Here is a 14,652-nt window from a genome sequence, read left to right as displayed (position 1 = left end):
TTCAACCAGAAATAAGGTCTTACTGATTTAATGTATATTCTACTAGAAAAGAAAAGACAACAATGGGAGGGTTCCAGGTTTAGTATGGGTCTGATTTCAGTCCACAAGCCTGATACAAATAATCTGCTGTGTGTGCAGCAGGGCCAGGACATTTTCCACCACATATTTCTGGGATTGTAGAATTCAAACAGGAGTACATACACTACGCATGTAGAGAAGAAAATCAGACATTGAGTTAACAGGCTCTGCAGGGTTACCCAGCCAACACCGCTGACACTAGGATAACAACAAAAAGGCAGCTTCCACACTTTTCTTGTTGTGTATACTGTACCTATAGGATCTGGGATATTCACTTTTCTTGTTGTGTATACTGTACCTATAGGATCTGGGATATTCACTTTTCTTGTTGTGTATACTGTACCTATAGGATCTGGGATATTCACTTTTCTTGTTGTGTATGCTGTACCTATAGGATCTGGGATATTCACTTTTCTTGTTGTGTATGCTGTACCTATAGGATCTGGGATATTCACTTTTCTTGTTGTGTATACTGTACCTATAGGATCTGGGATATTCACTTTTCTTGTGTGTATGCTGTACCTATAGGATCTGGGATATTCACTTTTCTTGTTGTGTATGCTGTACCTATAGGACCTGGGATATTCACTTTTCTTGTTGTGTATACTGTACCTATAGGATCTGGGATATTTACTTTTTTCCACAGCATTGCAGTGAAGTAACATCTCTGGAATTAGTTGACCTGCATGAGGATCAACTGACAAGTCCAAGTGAGTCACAAAGTGAATCAAAGGCAGTGCTTGAAAATCAAACTATGGATCTCCTGACTGAGTCCACTGCTCCAAGCACTAGGTCAAGCTGCTTTCCCTGTCAACATATACATATGAACACTGTTTAAGTTTGTTGTACATTCTGTGACTGGTTTAAAAAACAAACAAAACAAAACAAAAGGACTGGGCAGGTGACAAGTTAAAAAGAGAATTACAACAGTATTTGCCCAAACGCTCAGTCAGGTAAGTAGGCTGTTTTAAAACAGAGGCCTGCTAAGTGCATGTGTTACCATCCAGTCAAGTGTAACCATACCAGGGTCTGTTTTATGAATGTGGAAGCAACAGTTGTCATGTAACATTAACTTCCAGAACATGGTCGTCCTTGCTGGGTACAACAAGGACTTGCATGCCAGTGCTGCAGTTGAAGACCTGGCCGGGGCTGAAGGATTGCAGACGGGGCATGGACAACCCCTTGTGTTCATTGCTGGTGGAGTGCGTGCTGGTTCGGCTTCGGATGCTACTGCTGTCTGCCTGTTCGTCCAGTGCCTTGTCAACTGAAAGGTCATTCTCAAGCCAGCTGTCTACAATGAGAAACAATATAAAAGCACTTTCACTGTGTACTAAATGTACAAGTAATAAAAATAATATTTCATATTTATACATTATTATTTTATATACTGTGCGATTGCAATGACTTGTCTACTTCACAGCAGAATCAGTCAGATATCAGACCCCTTTGTTACATGTAAGCAATGTGTATTTATACTAGGTTGCAATGCAAAGTTTGAGAGAAAGCTCACACAAAATGAAATATTAGTGGAGAAGGAGAAAAAGGATTCTCGTATGCTGCACCACTCTTTATTGACACTGATAGAGATTTCAGGTGAGAGTTAAACTGATGCGAAAATCATACTTTCTTGGTAATGGGGTTTTTAAAAAGTTTACCCATTTCCCTATTACAGGTTTATCCTGTTACAGGTTTATCCTGTTACAGGTTTGCCACCTATAAAAAAAGTTTGCCATGGTAATTTTTGCAGTTTTCAGATCAACACCATAATATAAGCCCAAACTGTATAAATGGTCTGTTTTACATATAAAATGCTGCCTTTAGAATGAAGTTGTTGGTCATTTTCAAGACCAAGACACATTTACTATTACTACTTGAGAATCAAATCCTTTCCCACTACAATGGCTTTTGACACTAGAAAATGTCTAGGCTGTTCATAAACCAGTACTGTACTTTAAACTTATGACATTTATTTTTCTTAAGCAAAGAAAATACACCTCTAACAACTTCATTCCCAAGTCCTCATTTTCTGTGAAATTTGCAGTGCAATTTGGGCTATGTAGTATGTCACAGGGTTACTAACAACACTGATATTGACCACATTTCTGAAAATAGTGTTTCTGAATTAGTCATAGTATAAAATTTTACTTGGAATTAATAGTAACATTCTGAGTGGGGATTGGCATTTTAGAAAACTACTTGGCAGCTTGGGAGTTTAAAAAAAATAAAAATAAAAATAAAAAATTAGTACAGCAGTCCCCCAATAATAACCAGTGTTATGGAGCCCAGGAGAGGACATGAGAGAAAATATATATATATATCTTGTGGCCACGAGATAATAACACATGTGCATAAGATATATTTTTTTCTCTCATGTCCCCTCCCGGGCTCCGTACAATGTAGTCTGATACTAGGTGAATTGCATGATCCAAAGAGACACACGAAAATAAATAGAAGAGCAGATACAAGTAGCCTACTAAATCGCTTTTTGCAAAGAACGCTGTAAAATGTTCTATGTACATTTAAAAGTGATTTATTTATGTAAAGTTTGTTAGTATATGTAAGGTACTCTATAGTATATTGTGTTAATTGTGTTGTAAGTAGGCTATGGTAAAAAAGAAAATGCACTAAATAATTTAGTTTCAATTAAAACTTTTTTTTTTTATTGTTTCCACATTGTACAGCAATGTGTACAATGCAGCAGCATGTTACCGGTAGCCTATAGACTAAAGTAAAAAGAAAGTGCACTAGGTATTAATTAGATTTTACTACTGTACTATATATATATATATATATTTTTCACATAATGTAATGTGTACAGAGAATATATTAATGTTATTTCAGTGCAATGATTTATACATTTAAAATAAACTGAGTATTATAAAATGTATATGTATATCTACTGCAACTATCACTATTTAATCTAATCATATCCTGATGTAACTATCACTATTATCTGCTGTATTATTGAATTGTGGTTTGTCACACTTGAACAAAAGTTATTGTATTTCTTGCTCTTATTGTATTGCTTGTATTGTAACACTTGAAATGTATTTGCTTACGATTGTAAGTCGCCCTGGATAAGGGCGTCTGCTAAGAAATAAATAATAATAATAATAATAATAATTGGGATCCTTTTTTTTTCATTTTTTTTTTTTAAACTGGCAATATTTCTGACAATCAGTTTGTCTCTAATCTCGTCCGGTTTAGCAAGGGACTACTGTATGAGCAATTCTGTTTTTAACTTTACCAATGTCCGGTTGTGTGGAGTGGGTTGAGTGGTGAGGAAGGTACTTGGAGACCTTCACATTAGGGAAAGGCAGGTTTCCAGCGAACAGTGGCATCACCTCCATGTGGACTTTGTGCGAGGCCCGAGCTGCCACAGGCATTGAGATGACCCCCGAGCTCTTTCCACACAATGCCCAGTTACTGCTGTTGTCCACCACTGTAAAAGAAAGAAATTGGAAAAACAGCAGATCAGTTCAGTCAAGCCCCCATTACTACTAATAATGCTTGATCATGAAATCCCTTTCCCCTTTATCCATGACATCAGACACTACAATATTTCTGGGCTGTTAATAAACCAATATAGAGTTGCATAAATTGCAAGATTTTTAACAACCAAAAGAGTATGATGGGCCGAATGGCCTCCTCTGGTGCGCTAACTGTTCGCAAAAGTGTTTCGCGATTCCCTTAAGGGTTTGCGAACGTTGCTAAATGGGGCCCATAGTGTTTCAAATTAAAGAATACAAAGTTTGTGTGTATTCCCTATTGTAACACATTACTGTGTTCGTTTAAAAATAAATGCTTTATAGTATATATGAATCAAATCAGGCTAGTCTAGTTCTGCATTATACTCTTTTTTTACACAGAGAATCATGGGAATCTGGAACCAACTCCCCAGTAATGTTGTTGAAGCTGACACCCTGGGATCTTTCAAGAAGCTGCTTGATGAGTTTCTGGGATCAATAAGCTACTAACAACCAAACGAGAGCAATATGGGCCGAATGGCCTCCTCTCGTTTGTAAACTTTCTTATGTTCTGTGTTTACTTGTTTCTTTCTAAAATATTTGAACAGTATAGATTCATGGAGGTGTTATGCAACATGTGACTTTTACTTTTTGTAACATAAGAAATATTACAAACAAGAGGAGGTCCATTTGCCCATCGGCCACCTGAAAAATCTCCCATCCACAAACGAAGATGATTCTGAGTCTGACTGAAGGTAAGCCACTTCTCACAAACAGGTACACAGAAATGTTAGCAAACACAACACCCTCGGGACAAACTAGTGAACATAAAAATGGCAAAATAGCATGCAACAGAATGTTAAAGCACATATGTTTAACACGCTCCCATTTTTTTCACCCTAGTTGAAAAAGTTTGAAAAAAAAAAAAAAAAGAATTGGCACTCAGCACAGAATAAGAACAATTAAGCTCCACAACACCTAATTTCCTGAAAACCAACTTACTGTTTTAAAGTTACAAGTTTAAACTGATCACTTTGGTTACAGTCGCGTTATAACACCTAGTACAGAACATTGTAATTGCGATTTTTTCTGTACTGTCTCACATAATGCAAACTATTTTAAATTGTGTTAAGTTTCAAAGTTCTTAGTCTTTTAAATAAAATTATGTATCCAGTTAATTATCTGTATAATAACTCACAGACATAAACTAAGTCGAGTAAGCCCCCCACAGCAAGGAAAAAAGTGCTCACCAGAGATTATAAAAAATACTGCATGTGTGAAGCAAATATCAAAACTAATCTACGTCATTAAAACAGACGTTAAATAACAAGAGTTAAAGCTTTGTGAATAGGGAACAATTTTCAGCCATAATAACAGTTTCTGATCGAGCATTTTGAATTAAAATAATCTAATAGCCTGTCTTCACCTATCTAATTTAAAACCCTAATGTCTTAGCTGTAATTATTTATTAAATAACTTTCATTCACAATACTAATAATATTCTAAACATCCTTTAAGCTATAGTGGGGATTTAGAACATGGTTCTTAGGGAATGCAGAATTCCATGACTTTTCCCTGACTTTCCATGATCATTTTTTAAAATTTCAACCTTTTTACTCATCAAGGGACATACTTCCCATGACCTTCATTGGACTGAGTGACCGGATTTGCTACCCAGACACTAAATCAGTGAACACAGAACAAATGGAACAAATAAAACAAAACTGTACAAACATTGTGCTGCTGTTTAGCGCATTCTAATTATTAGATCAAGTAAAAAGATTAAAAAACTGCAGGGAACTGAAATTATATTTTAGATTTATGACCACAAGACAAAATCAGAATTAAAAAACAATCCATAATATACAACCTGCATTCTGTATTCCCTAAGAACTATGCAAAGAAATGAAAGAAGTTATTTACAAACCGCTAACCAGGATCATGCAACAGTCTCTTGACACAGGGGTTGTACCGACAGACTGGAAAATTGCAAACGTAATACCGATCCACAAAAAGGGAGACAAAACCGAACCAGGTAACTACAGACCAATAAGCCTGACTTCTATTATATGTAAACTTATGTAAACTATAATAAGATCTAAAATGGAAAATTACCTATATGGTAACAATATCCTGGGAGACAGTCAGCATGGTTTTAGGAAAGGGAGATCGTGTCTAACTAACCTGCTTGACTTTTTTGAGGATGCAACATTGACAATGGATAATTGCAAAGCATACCACATGGTTTATTTAGATTTCCAGAAAGCTTTTGACAAAGTCCCACATAAAAGATTAATTCTCAAACTGAACGCAGTAAGGATTCAAGGACATGCATGCACATGGATTAGGGAGTGGTTAACAGGTAGAAAACAGAAAGTACTGATTAGAGGAGAAACCTCAAAATGGAGCAAGGTAACCAGTGGTGTACCACAGGGATCAGTATTAGGTCCTCTGCTATTCCTAATCTACATTAATGATTTAGATACTGGTATAGTAAGCAAACTTGTTAAATTTGCAGATGACACAAAAATAGGAGGAGTGGCAAACACTATTGCAGCAGCAAAAGTCATTCAAAATTATCTAGACAGCATTCAGAACTGGGCAGACACATGGCAAATGACATTTAATAGAGAAAAGTGTAAAGTATTGCATGCAGGCAATAAAAATGTGCATTAAAAATATCATATGGGAGATACTGAAATTAAAGACGGGAACTATGAAAAAGACCTAGGAGTTTATGTCTTCATCTAGACAATGTGGGGAAGCTATAAAAAAGGCCAACAAGATGCTCGGATACCTCACCTAGAATATTGTGTTCAGTTCTGGTCACCTCGTTACAAAAAGGATATTGCTGCTCTAGAAAGAGTGCAAAGAAGAGCAACCAGAAGTATCCTGGGTTTAACCCTCTGCAGTCCATTTATTAATTGCGTGTCAGACGCGTCAGGTCCACATTATTTTCACACGCGCAGTTAATTTTAGACGCGCTGTTTAAAAGTTTTTTTTTTCCACAGTCAAACAGGTTTAAAAGGCCCTGCATATCAACAAAGCACTCACTAGGCATCTCCAGCCCCGCCCCACCCTTTCGTTCGCTATAGCTTTCAAATATGCTAAGAAATAAATAGATCAGTACATACTGATCAATCATCTCCTGATCACTCGTTTTATCACCAAACGCCTCAATAATGCGATCCAAGTCATTATTTTCTTACTATAACATCTGAAAAAAGCTCTGCAAATGTCCGTGATATTCTCTGAGCGCTGATGCAGTCACAGGCAGCTTGTTTCCTTATGACCGCCCCTATCTGATCCCAGGGGCAAGTATGACTAATCATGAGATACGCCCTTTTATTTATTTATTTTTTCCGGGCTTGTCTCGGCTCCTGTCGCTCCCACTCGGCCATTGAATGGTTTTCTCAGCTTTTTCCGGAGAAAAAACGACTAGAAACCCGTTTTTTGTGTCTTTTTGATGATGTCGGACAGAGTCCGACATTGGACCGGATAGGAATAATTGCAATGTCGGACCAGGCCCAACATAGGACCGCAAAGGATTAAAAGGCATGTCGTATGCAGACAGGCTAAAAGAATTGAATCTGTTCAGTTCAGACCAGGGGTCACAAATGGAGATTAGATAAAGGGGCATTCAGAACATAGGAGGCACTTTTTTGCACAGAGAATTGTGAGGGTCTGGAACCAACTCCCCAGTAATGTTGTTGAAGCTGACACCCTGGGATCCTTCAAGAAGCTGCTTGATGAGATTCTGGGATCAATAAGCTACTAACAACCAAACAAGCAAGATGGGCTGAATGGCCTCCTCTCGTTTGTAAACTTTCTTATGTTCTTATGGTCTAACCTTGTTTTAACAATGATGAAATGTTACTGTAAAGTAGAATGGAGTAAAGGAAAAACTTTTTTTTTCAAAAAACAAAACTGGTTTCTTTATTTTTTCAAATAAACCCCAAAGAATGTATACTGATTGTCAATAACATGTCAATGTCAAGTCTGACAACATGCACTTTATGACAATACTGGAAATTGAAATCCTGACATACAAATGTTTTTTTTTACATGTTAAGTTCTTTGAGCTTTTCATGTAGTTCTTTTACATGTCCCAGGTGTTCAAGTTTATCCTTAGCGGATCAGCGCAAGCAGTTTGAATTTGCTATTAAGGTCAGCTTTCCTGTGCTTTCAGCCTTCAATGCAAATTCATCAGCTGACTTCATGAGCATGTGCATCGTTCTCAATGCGTTTTTTATTTTTATTTTATTTTTTAATCAATTTCACCCACAAGTGATTTTCTCTTCAGTGTCTTGCTTTCATTTTCCTTTAGCCTCTTCTGCTCATCTAGGTACTTATGGTACTTTTGTCTGGCACCAGCTGCAGACAGTAAGAGGGCCTTGGTAATCACCACATTCTGGATCCCTCCAACCGAGTTAAGATGGTCACATCCAAGGCGCTGGGCTACGTAGGTCTTTTCTTCAAGATTCTCAACCTCAATCTGACGATTCACTGAAAAGCCTCTCTCAACTGAGGCATTTCCATGAGACAGAAGCAGCAGGACCTGCTCAATTTTCCACAGCTTGTCAAATGCCATTGCTTCATAGAAGAGGGTATCCACCCTACATTTAGTATAATCAAAATCTGTAAATTCTGCTTTTCTACTGGTCACAATGTCACTAATACACACAGCCTGTACTACCTGAGATCATCATCATCACAGCTGTTCTCATCAACACGTTTTGTATCAACAAGCGTTTGCAGTACCTTTTTGAGCTTTTTCACTCAAGATTCCTGATCTTTGGCCATTTCACGTGGATCCAAGCATGCCTTTTTGCGCACCAATGTGTATTGTAGGGGAGACTTATCCTGCAACTTCAGCACAACTGACAGCAAGCACTCTTTACTCTCCATCCTAAATTCAAGTACCGTATTACTTCAATTTGGTGCCCCGCCGTTTATTTTAAATTGATAAAAAATGACTGCAGCCCTTAAACGAGGGCAGCGATTATACGAGGGTGGCCTTTATTAATAATACTATGCTTTACAAATGATGCAAAAAATATTGTATTTCTTGCTCTTATTGTATGACTTGTATTGTAACACTTGAATGTATTTGTATTTGCTTGCGATTGTAAGTCGCCCTGGATAAGGGCGTCTGCTAAGAAATAAATAATAATAATAATAATAATAATAATAATAATAATAATAATAATAATAATATTTTATAAAATGATTTAAGGCATTTTAGAAATGGCGCCTTGTGTGTTTTCGGGGCTTGAATACAGTACATTTACTGACAGTTAACGAGAGACTATTAGGTGGGAGTTGGGAGGTCAGGGGAGTACTGTACCAGCGAATCAGGAGTGTGTATTGGTTGCTATGGGGCAGGACAAGAAGAAGAGAAAGAACGGTAGCTGCGTGTGATGCAGTTGTTTTTCTTAACGAAAAACATTACCTCTGAATATCGGTTTGATTTCTGTTCAAACTGAAATATATCCTACTCGTTTATTTTATTTTTTTTCTCACTGTAATTTACCTGCTTGTTTGTAATTTCTCTAAGACCTCTGTAGACCAAAACTAAATCTTCTCATAGATAGTAAGCAAGTTTATATATGTTTTTATATATATATATTTATATATATATATATATATATATATATATATATATATATATATATATATAACAAAAACAAGTAGCTTTCGAGTTAAGGTGAGTGAAAGCAATACATTCAAAAACAAATGGGTTGTAGGGAGATATGCAAATAAAGGATTACAAGAGCCAATCGAATCGCGTGAAAGTTGCCTAACGGCTTCTACATTCACAGCGTTTTAAAAGTCATAATACAGTAGCTGCATACATGTTTCGCCCTTTTTGGGGCTCATCAGTACAGCGCAACTGTATTTTGACTTCGGAAAGGCTCAGGAGAGTAAGTAAAAACAAGTAGCTTTCGAGTTAAGGTGAGTGAAAGCAATAAATTAAAAAACAAATGGGTTGTAGGGAGATATGCAAATAAAGCATTACGAGAGCCAATCAAATCACTTATATAATCAAATCATATATATAATTGTACAGGACTGAGTAAAATTCCAATTGAATAAAAAACAAAACAACTAAACCCCTTACAAGAAGATATCTTCAGCCTGCTTTCGGATAGCGCTTATAGTGATCGGCAAAACTCTAAGTTCCTCTGAGTTTAAGTTTTCACCCCCCCCATCTGACGACGAGGTAAACAGACAGCCCTTGTTTTATCCCTTGCTGTGCTGGCACTGAACTCTGCTGGAAAAAAAGGGACATGAAGGACTGCTGTGCTGTAAGTAGTTCATCTTGGGTTGTCTGTCAGGACTGTACTATAAAATAACGTTTGCTTACTAAAGTGGGTGTACATTAGTTTGTATTACCAGCTGGATTGAGGTTGCAGTCTCTTTGGGGATGTCATGTACATAGCCAGAGTTGCGCATTTCTTTATTTATTTTTTGAGCAGGGGTAGAAAAGAACCTTTACGTTTCTTTATTGAGAGCGGCGTTTATTCGAGGTTGGCGTCTACTAAAAAGCTGACATCTGAGCAAAGTGTTAATTCGAAGTAATACAGTACTCTCTTTTCACTTATTTTCTTATTCGCTACCAGGTCCTTCATTATCTTCTCTGCTGTAAACCCAACATCTATATTTTGTGTCTTCTTCTTCTCTGCTGTAAACCCAACATCGATTTTGTGTGGATGGCAGTGGAGTTTTTTGTCAGCAACATCAATGCTCATCAAGTTGGACACAGAGTGGGCTTCAGCAATCACATCTCCCTTAACCCTTTGAGTAGTACGAACGTACCGGTACGTTCTGCAACTTTAAACTTGAATTACCGAGCCTAAAAAACTTCTGATAACAAGATATTGTAACACTAGGTTTCTGTAACACCTTTTATTGGTCTCTTGCGCCCTCTTCTAGATATTGACTGAATTAATACAATAAAAACCATCACAAAAATGACAGCGATATCTGTAAACTGGCGAAAATTGCTCAGTGAGAAAGAAGTATTAGAAATAATACTTAATTCAGATTCCGATTTAAATTCAAATACATACAATTCTTACACTGAATCAGATGTCAGCGAGTATTTACCATCAACATCAAGCAACAGTGAAGAGGCAGCGCCAAGCTCTGTGCGTTGCTCCATGCTTCAGGAGTATCATACGCTGAAGCATTAGACACTCTCACTCCCTCCGCCCCCACAACCTGTTTACCCAGATATGATTTATTCGTGTGTGTCTCTCTCTCTCTCTTTCTTGCTTGCTCTCTCCCTCTAGTTCAGCTTTTTTTTTTTTTAAGGACGTGTTGTTGTGGCTGTTCCACCCGTTGTTTATTGTTTATTGACTACCTGTTATTTTTTAGTCAAAACCTTTCCCTGTGACAAAATAAAACATATTTATTTGCTTTATTTATTTACGGTAAAAATGATTTGTCTGTATTTCGTCAGTGTTCATTACATAGATACAAACATATAGCTTTCAGCTTGTTTGTAAGCTGTACTCTTAATAATCAAGCGCATGCAGTAGACAGAAAAAAAAACTGACTCCAGTAGGACCGGAAGTGCATTTTAGAACTCACTACTCAAAGGGTTAATGAACCTGTGCATGATTGATGTAATCATATTAAAAGAGATGTCCTACAATAAATGGAACCATTGGTTTCTCTGTCTGGTATCCGGTCACTTCTTTTGCAAACGAGAGGTGAAATGCAAGATTGGCAGGCATCAATTGATAACCCTAACCCTTCCTTGACAGTACTGTATGACTTTGTAGCAGGGTTTGGGATTTTTCCAGACTCCACTGCATCTACAAAGTTCTTTAAGTCTGGCATTATTTTAATAATCCTCTCTGTCACTGGCACATTTTCCACCCATCTTGTTTTACAGAACTTCAGTGGAATGAGTGGCTTGGTTACCTCTGTGGCTTTAGCATAATCTTCACGATGAGCAGAGGAGTCTTTCAGTAACCAATAAGCACTACTTAAAAACGGATCTACCTTCCAACCTGTAGAATCTGCTCCTTTCTTCAATGCCCCATGTAAAATGTGCAACCCACAACTTCCTAAATTAAGTAGTACTGAATTCACATCTCATTCAAGTTCCATTTGAATCAGGTTGTGGAACTCCCAATTAACACTGGGCCCATCCATTGAAAGCTGAAGTAAATATTTCCGGTTCAGTCCTTCTGTTGACTTGTGGAAAGCTTCTACCATGTCCTCTGCTGTAGCATGCCCCATAAATTCTGAAGTGAGGTAGTGTGTAACTACAGTATCATTATCCCAGATTCTTAGGTGAATGTTCAAGCTTTCATCAAAAAGTAAAACATATCCTGAGTCCTGACTGCTTATTCTCTTAGATAGCAGTGACTTGAAGTACGGCGCAATATCGAAAACAGTCAAGTATGCTGATTTTTTTTCTCCACATTGGAATTTGCTAGCTATTTCACTGTCTGGAAACATTCTTTGAAATTCTCCTACAAAAAAATATGTAGAAATGAAAAAATAATCACAGTAGTTTATTAATTGCATAACGTTACTGTCAAAAGAAAACTAAGTCTGGTCTTGTGATTATAGTTAAAATCAAAAGCTTTTCTGGATTAAACTAATAGTAAAAAATAGATCAAGCAGATTGGGAAATGTAGTTCTGAGAGGTCCATTCAGGTAACATGGGAAGCCATCTTGAGGCAGGGAATGCAATTTAAAAGTTTAAAAAAGTGGTCAAAATGTAAAACAAAAGTTAAAATAATACACACACCTTACGTAAACAGTTGTAGCAACACATGGGGACCATGTAACACAAAAAAATAAAAAGGTCCTTATTTGCCCTAAGGCGTGTTTTACTCTAATCCCACAGTACAATATACAATGACTTTTAAAACGTTAGCTATACAAGTTAATGAATTTTGCCGCATAGGCATTTTTTAAGCCAGCACTGCAGGCTACTGACAATTCAAATAAAGTTACATTTAAAAAAAAAAAACTTTAATCGGAGCTCGCACTTGAGCAATGTCACGCCCTTTCACTATATACAGCGATCTGGATTTTAATAAAAACTGGTTCAACAAAATGAAAAATTATACAAATAATGTGGACTTACCTGTAGACTCTGCTGACTTATAGGACCAATGTGACCCAGTAAGTTTCAAGCACCAGAGAATCTCTGCTTCCAACGCCTTATTTGTCGACAAACCGAGACCTCGAGCGCCGTCACTTCTTGATTTTTTCAAAGTTACAGTACCGGGTGTGGACTTTTTGTAGCCGCTGACTCCCTGTCTAAAGCCTTGGGTCTTAAATCAACCACCTCAGTTGCACTGCTGCTAAGAAACTGTGTTATGTCCATGTTTTGAGATATTTCTTTACAATCGCCTTTCCAAACGAGCTTGATGCTTGCTGCTCTTAGCGTGGCTAGGTAAAGCCTACTCACTTTGTCAGCGGCTACAAATGACATATACAACTGATGTGAAACACAAACACGTGCTAACAGGTAACCATAGTAACACTACAGCAGAAAACCAATGAAAGCCCGATAATAAATGTGCCGGGAAAATGTATAACCTGAATAGTGGGGAGAAAAAAAAAAAAGGCATTTTCACACAGGGCTACGCAACTTCTGCAATAAACTCTTACATGATTTTCTCTGATATTCCATGACCACAACTAGAATTCGTAAAATTTCCCTTTAATTTTCCCTGACTTTCCAGAAATTCCAGTGTGTGTTGTTGCCTCCCTTAAAACAGGTGTACATATCTGAATAATTTGCATTAATTTTACCTTCGTACATGAGCTTGGTTGTGCACATTCCATCAGATTCTGTCAGAGATTCATCCTGATCTGCTTCTGTGAGGTCAGAAAGCCGTGTGATAGAAACGTCTAGAGAGCAGAGGGAACCAGTTCTGCAGTGCTCTGCTCCCAGCACTGGGTAGATCTCTGCTTTTACGTTATACAGAGTCTGTGAGTGGAGAACATAGTGGGGAATCAAAAAGCGGTACTGGCATCAGATAATATTACTAAAATCAATTTTGTAAAAGTTGGAGCTGTTGGCGTGGCTGACACGTATGCGGACGTCCAGGAAATCCAAAAGGGATTAATCCCCATTACTGGACTGAAATATGGCAAATTAAATTTAAATGTTAAAATGTAAAAAAAATTGAGTGGCAACAGACTTAGGAAAGCGAGTCAGCTGGTACAAACTGAACATCCACAGATGGGTCAAAAAGCCCTCTCGTTTATAACTTTCTTATATTCTTATGTTTACCCTGTTAAAGCTGCCCTAGACGACATGTGGTACTCACAACAATGTTTTCCAGCTGAAATTCATAGGCGTAGGGTTTAAAAGAGGTGGATTCCTCTTCACTGATTGCAGGAGAGAAGTTGACAGAAAACCGACACTGCAGACTGGAAGGAAGTTCTTTGGTCCACTTAATTTCCCACAGGCAGAATACTGACTGCTTTCTGTAGACATGCTGGAGGAGAAAGCAGATATGTTACTAATCTGATAATCCTTAAGAAAGAACATAAGAAAGTTTACAAATGAGAGGAGGCCATTCGGCCCATCTTGCTTGTTTGGTTGTGAGTAGCTTATTGACCCCAGAATCTCATCAAGCAGCTTCTTGAAGAATCCCAGGGTGTCAGCTTCAACAACATTACTGGGGAGTTGGTTCCAGACCCTCACAATTCTCTGTGTAAAAAAGTGCCTCCTATTTTCTGTTCTGAATGCCCCTTTATCTAAACTCCATTTCTGACCCCTGGTCCTTGTTTCTTTTTTCAGGTAAAAAAAGTCCCCTGGGTCAACATTGTCTACACCTTTTAGGATTTTGAATGCCTGAATCAGATCACGGCGTAGTCTTCTTTGTTCAAGACTGAATAGATTAAATTCTTTTAGCCTGTCTGCATACGACATGACTTTTAAACCCGCATACAGCATACACATGGATTTATGGGAGGATTTCAATATAGTGAATTGCTATATTGCTGTACTGTACTGATATACTATAACTGTATGTATTTATTTATTTAGGGATACCCCTTAACCCTGCCGGTCCTACAGGAGTTTTTTTTTTTCTGTCTTCTGCATGCGCTTGATTATTACGAT

The 14,652-nt window shown here is 37.5% G+C and overlaps 1 protein-coding gene across 3 annotated transcripts in view; it reads right to left on the bottom strand.

Annotated features, from left to right (window-relative positions):
- Positions 1 to 305: 305 nt before the first annotated feature.
- Positions 306 to 14,652, bottom strand: part of LOC117406666 (trafficking protein particle complex subunit 10-like) — a 153,373-nt gene continuing 139,026 nt past the window's right edge. For all 3 annotated transcript variants that reach the window (XM_034010877.2, XM_059028754.1, XM_059028753.1), the window contains 4 exons: positions 13,853 to 14,023; positions 13,332 to 13,509; positions 3,326 to 3,520; positions 306 to 1,369 (listed from right to left, as the gene is read on the bottom strand). In XM_034010877.2, coding sequence (XP_033866768.2) covers positions 1,137 to 1,369; positions 3,326 to 3,520; positions 13,332 to 13,509; positions 13,853 to 14,023 — 777 coding nt within the window. In that variant the 3' untranslated portion in view covers positions 306 to 1,136. The remainder of the gene's footprint in view (positions 1,370 to 3,325; positions 3,521 to 13,331; positions 13,510 to 13,852; positions 14,024 to 14,652) is intronic.

Source organism: Acipenser ruthenus, chromosome 8 (genome assembly GCF_902713425.1).
Source record: "Acipenser ruthenus chromosome 8, fAciRut3.2 maternal haplotype, whole genome shotgun sequence".
In the NCBI taxonomy this organism is placed as follows: Eukaryota; Metazoa; Chordata; class Actinopteri; order Acipenseriformes; family Acipenseridae; genus Acipenser; species Acipenser ruthenus.
This window is presented reverse-complemented; position numbering and strand designations above follow the sequence as displayed.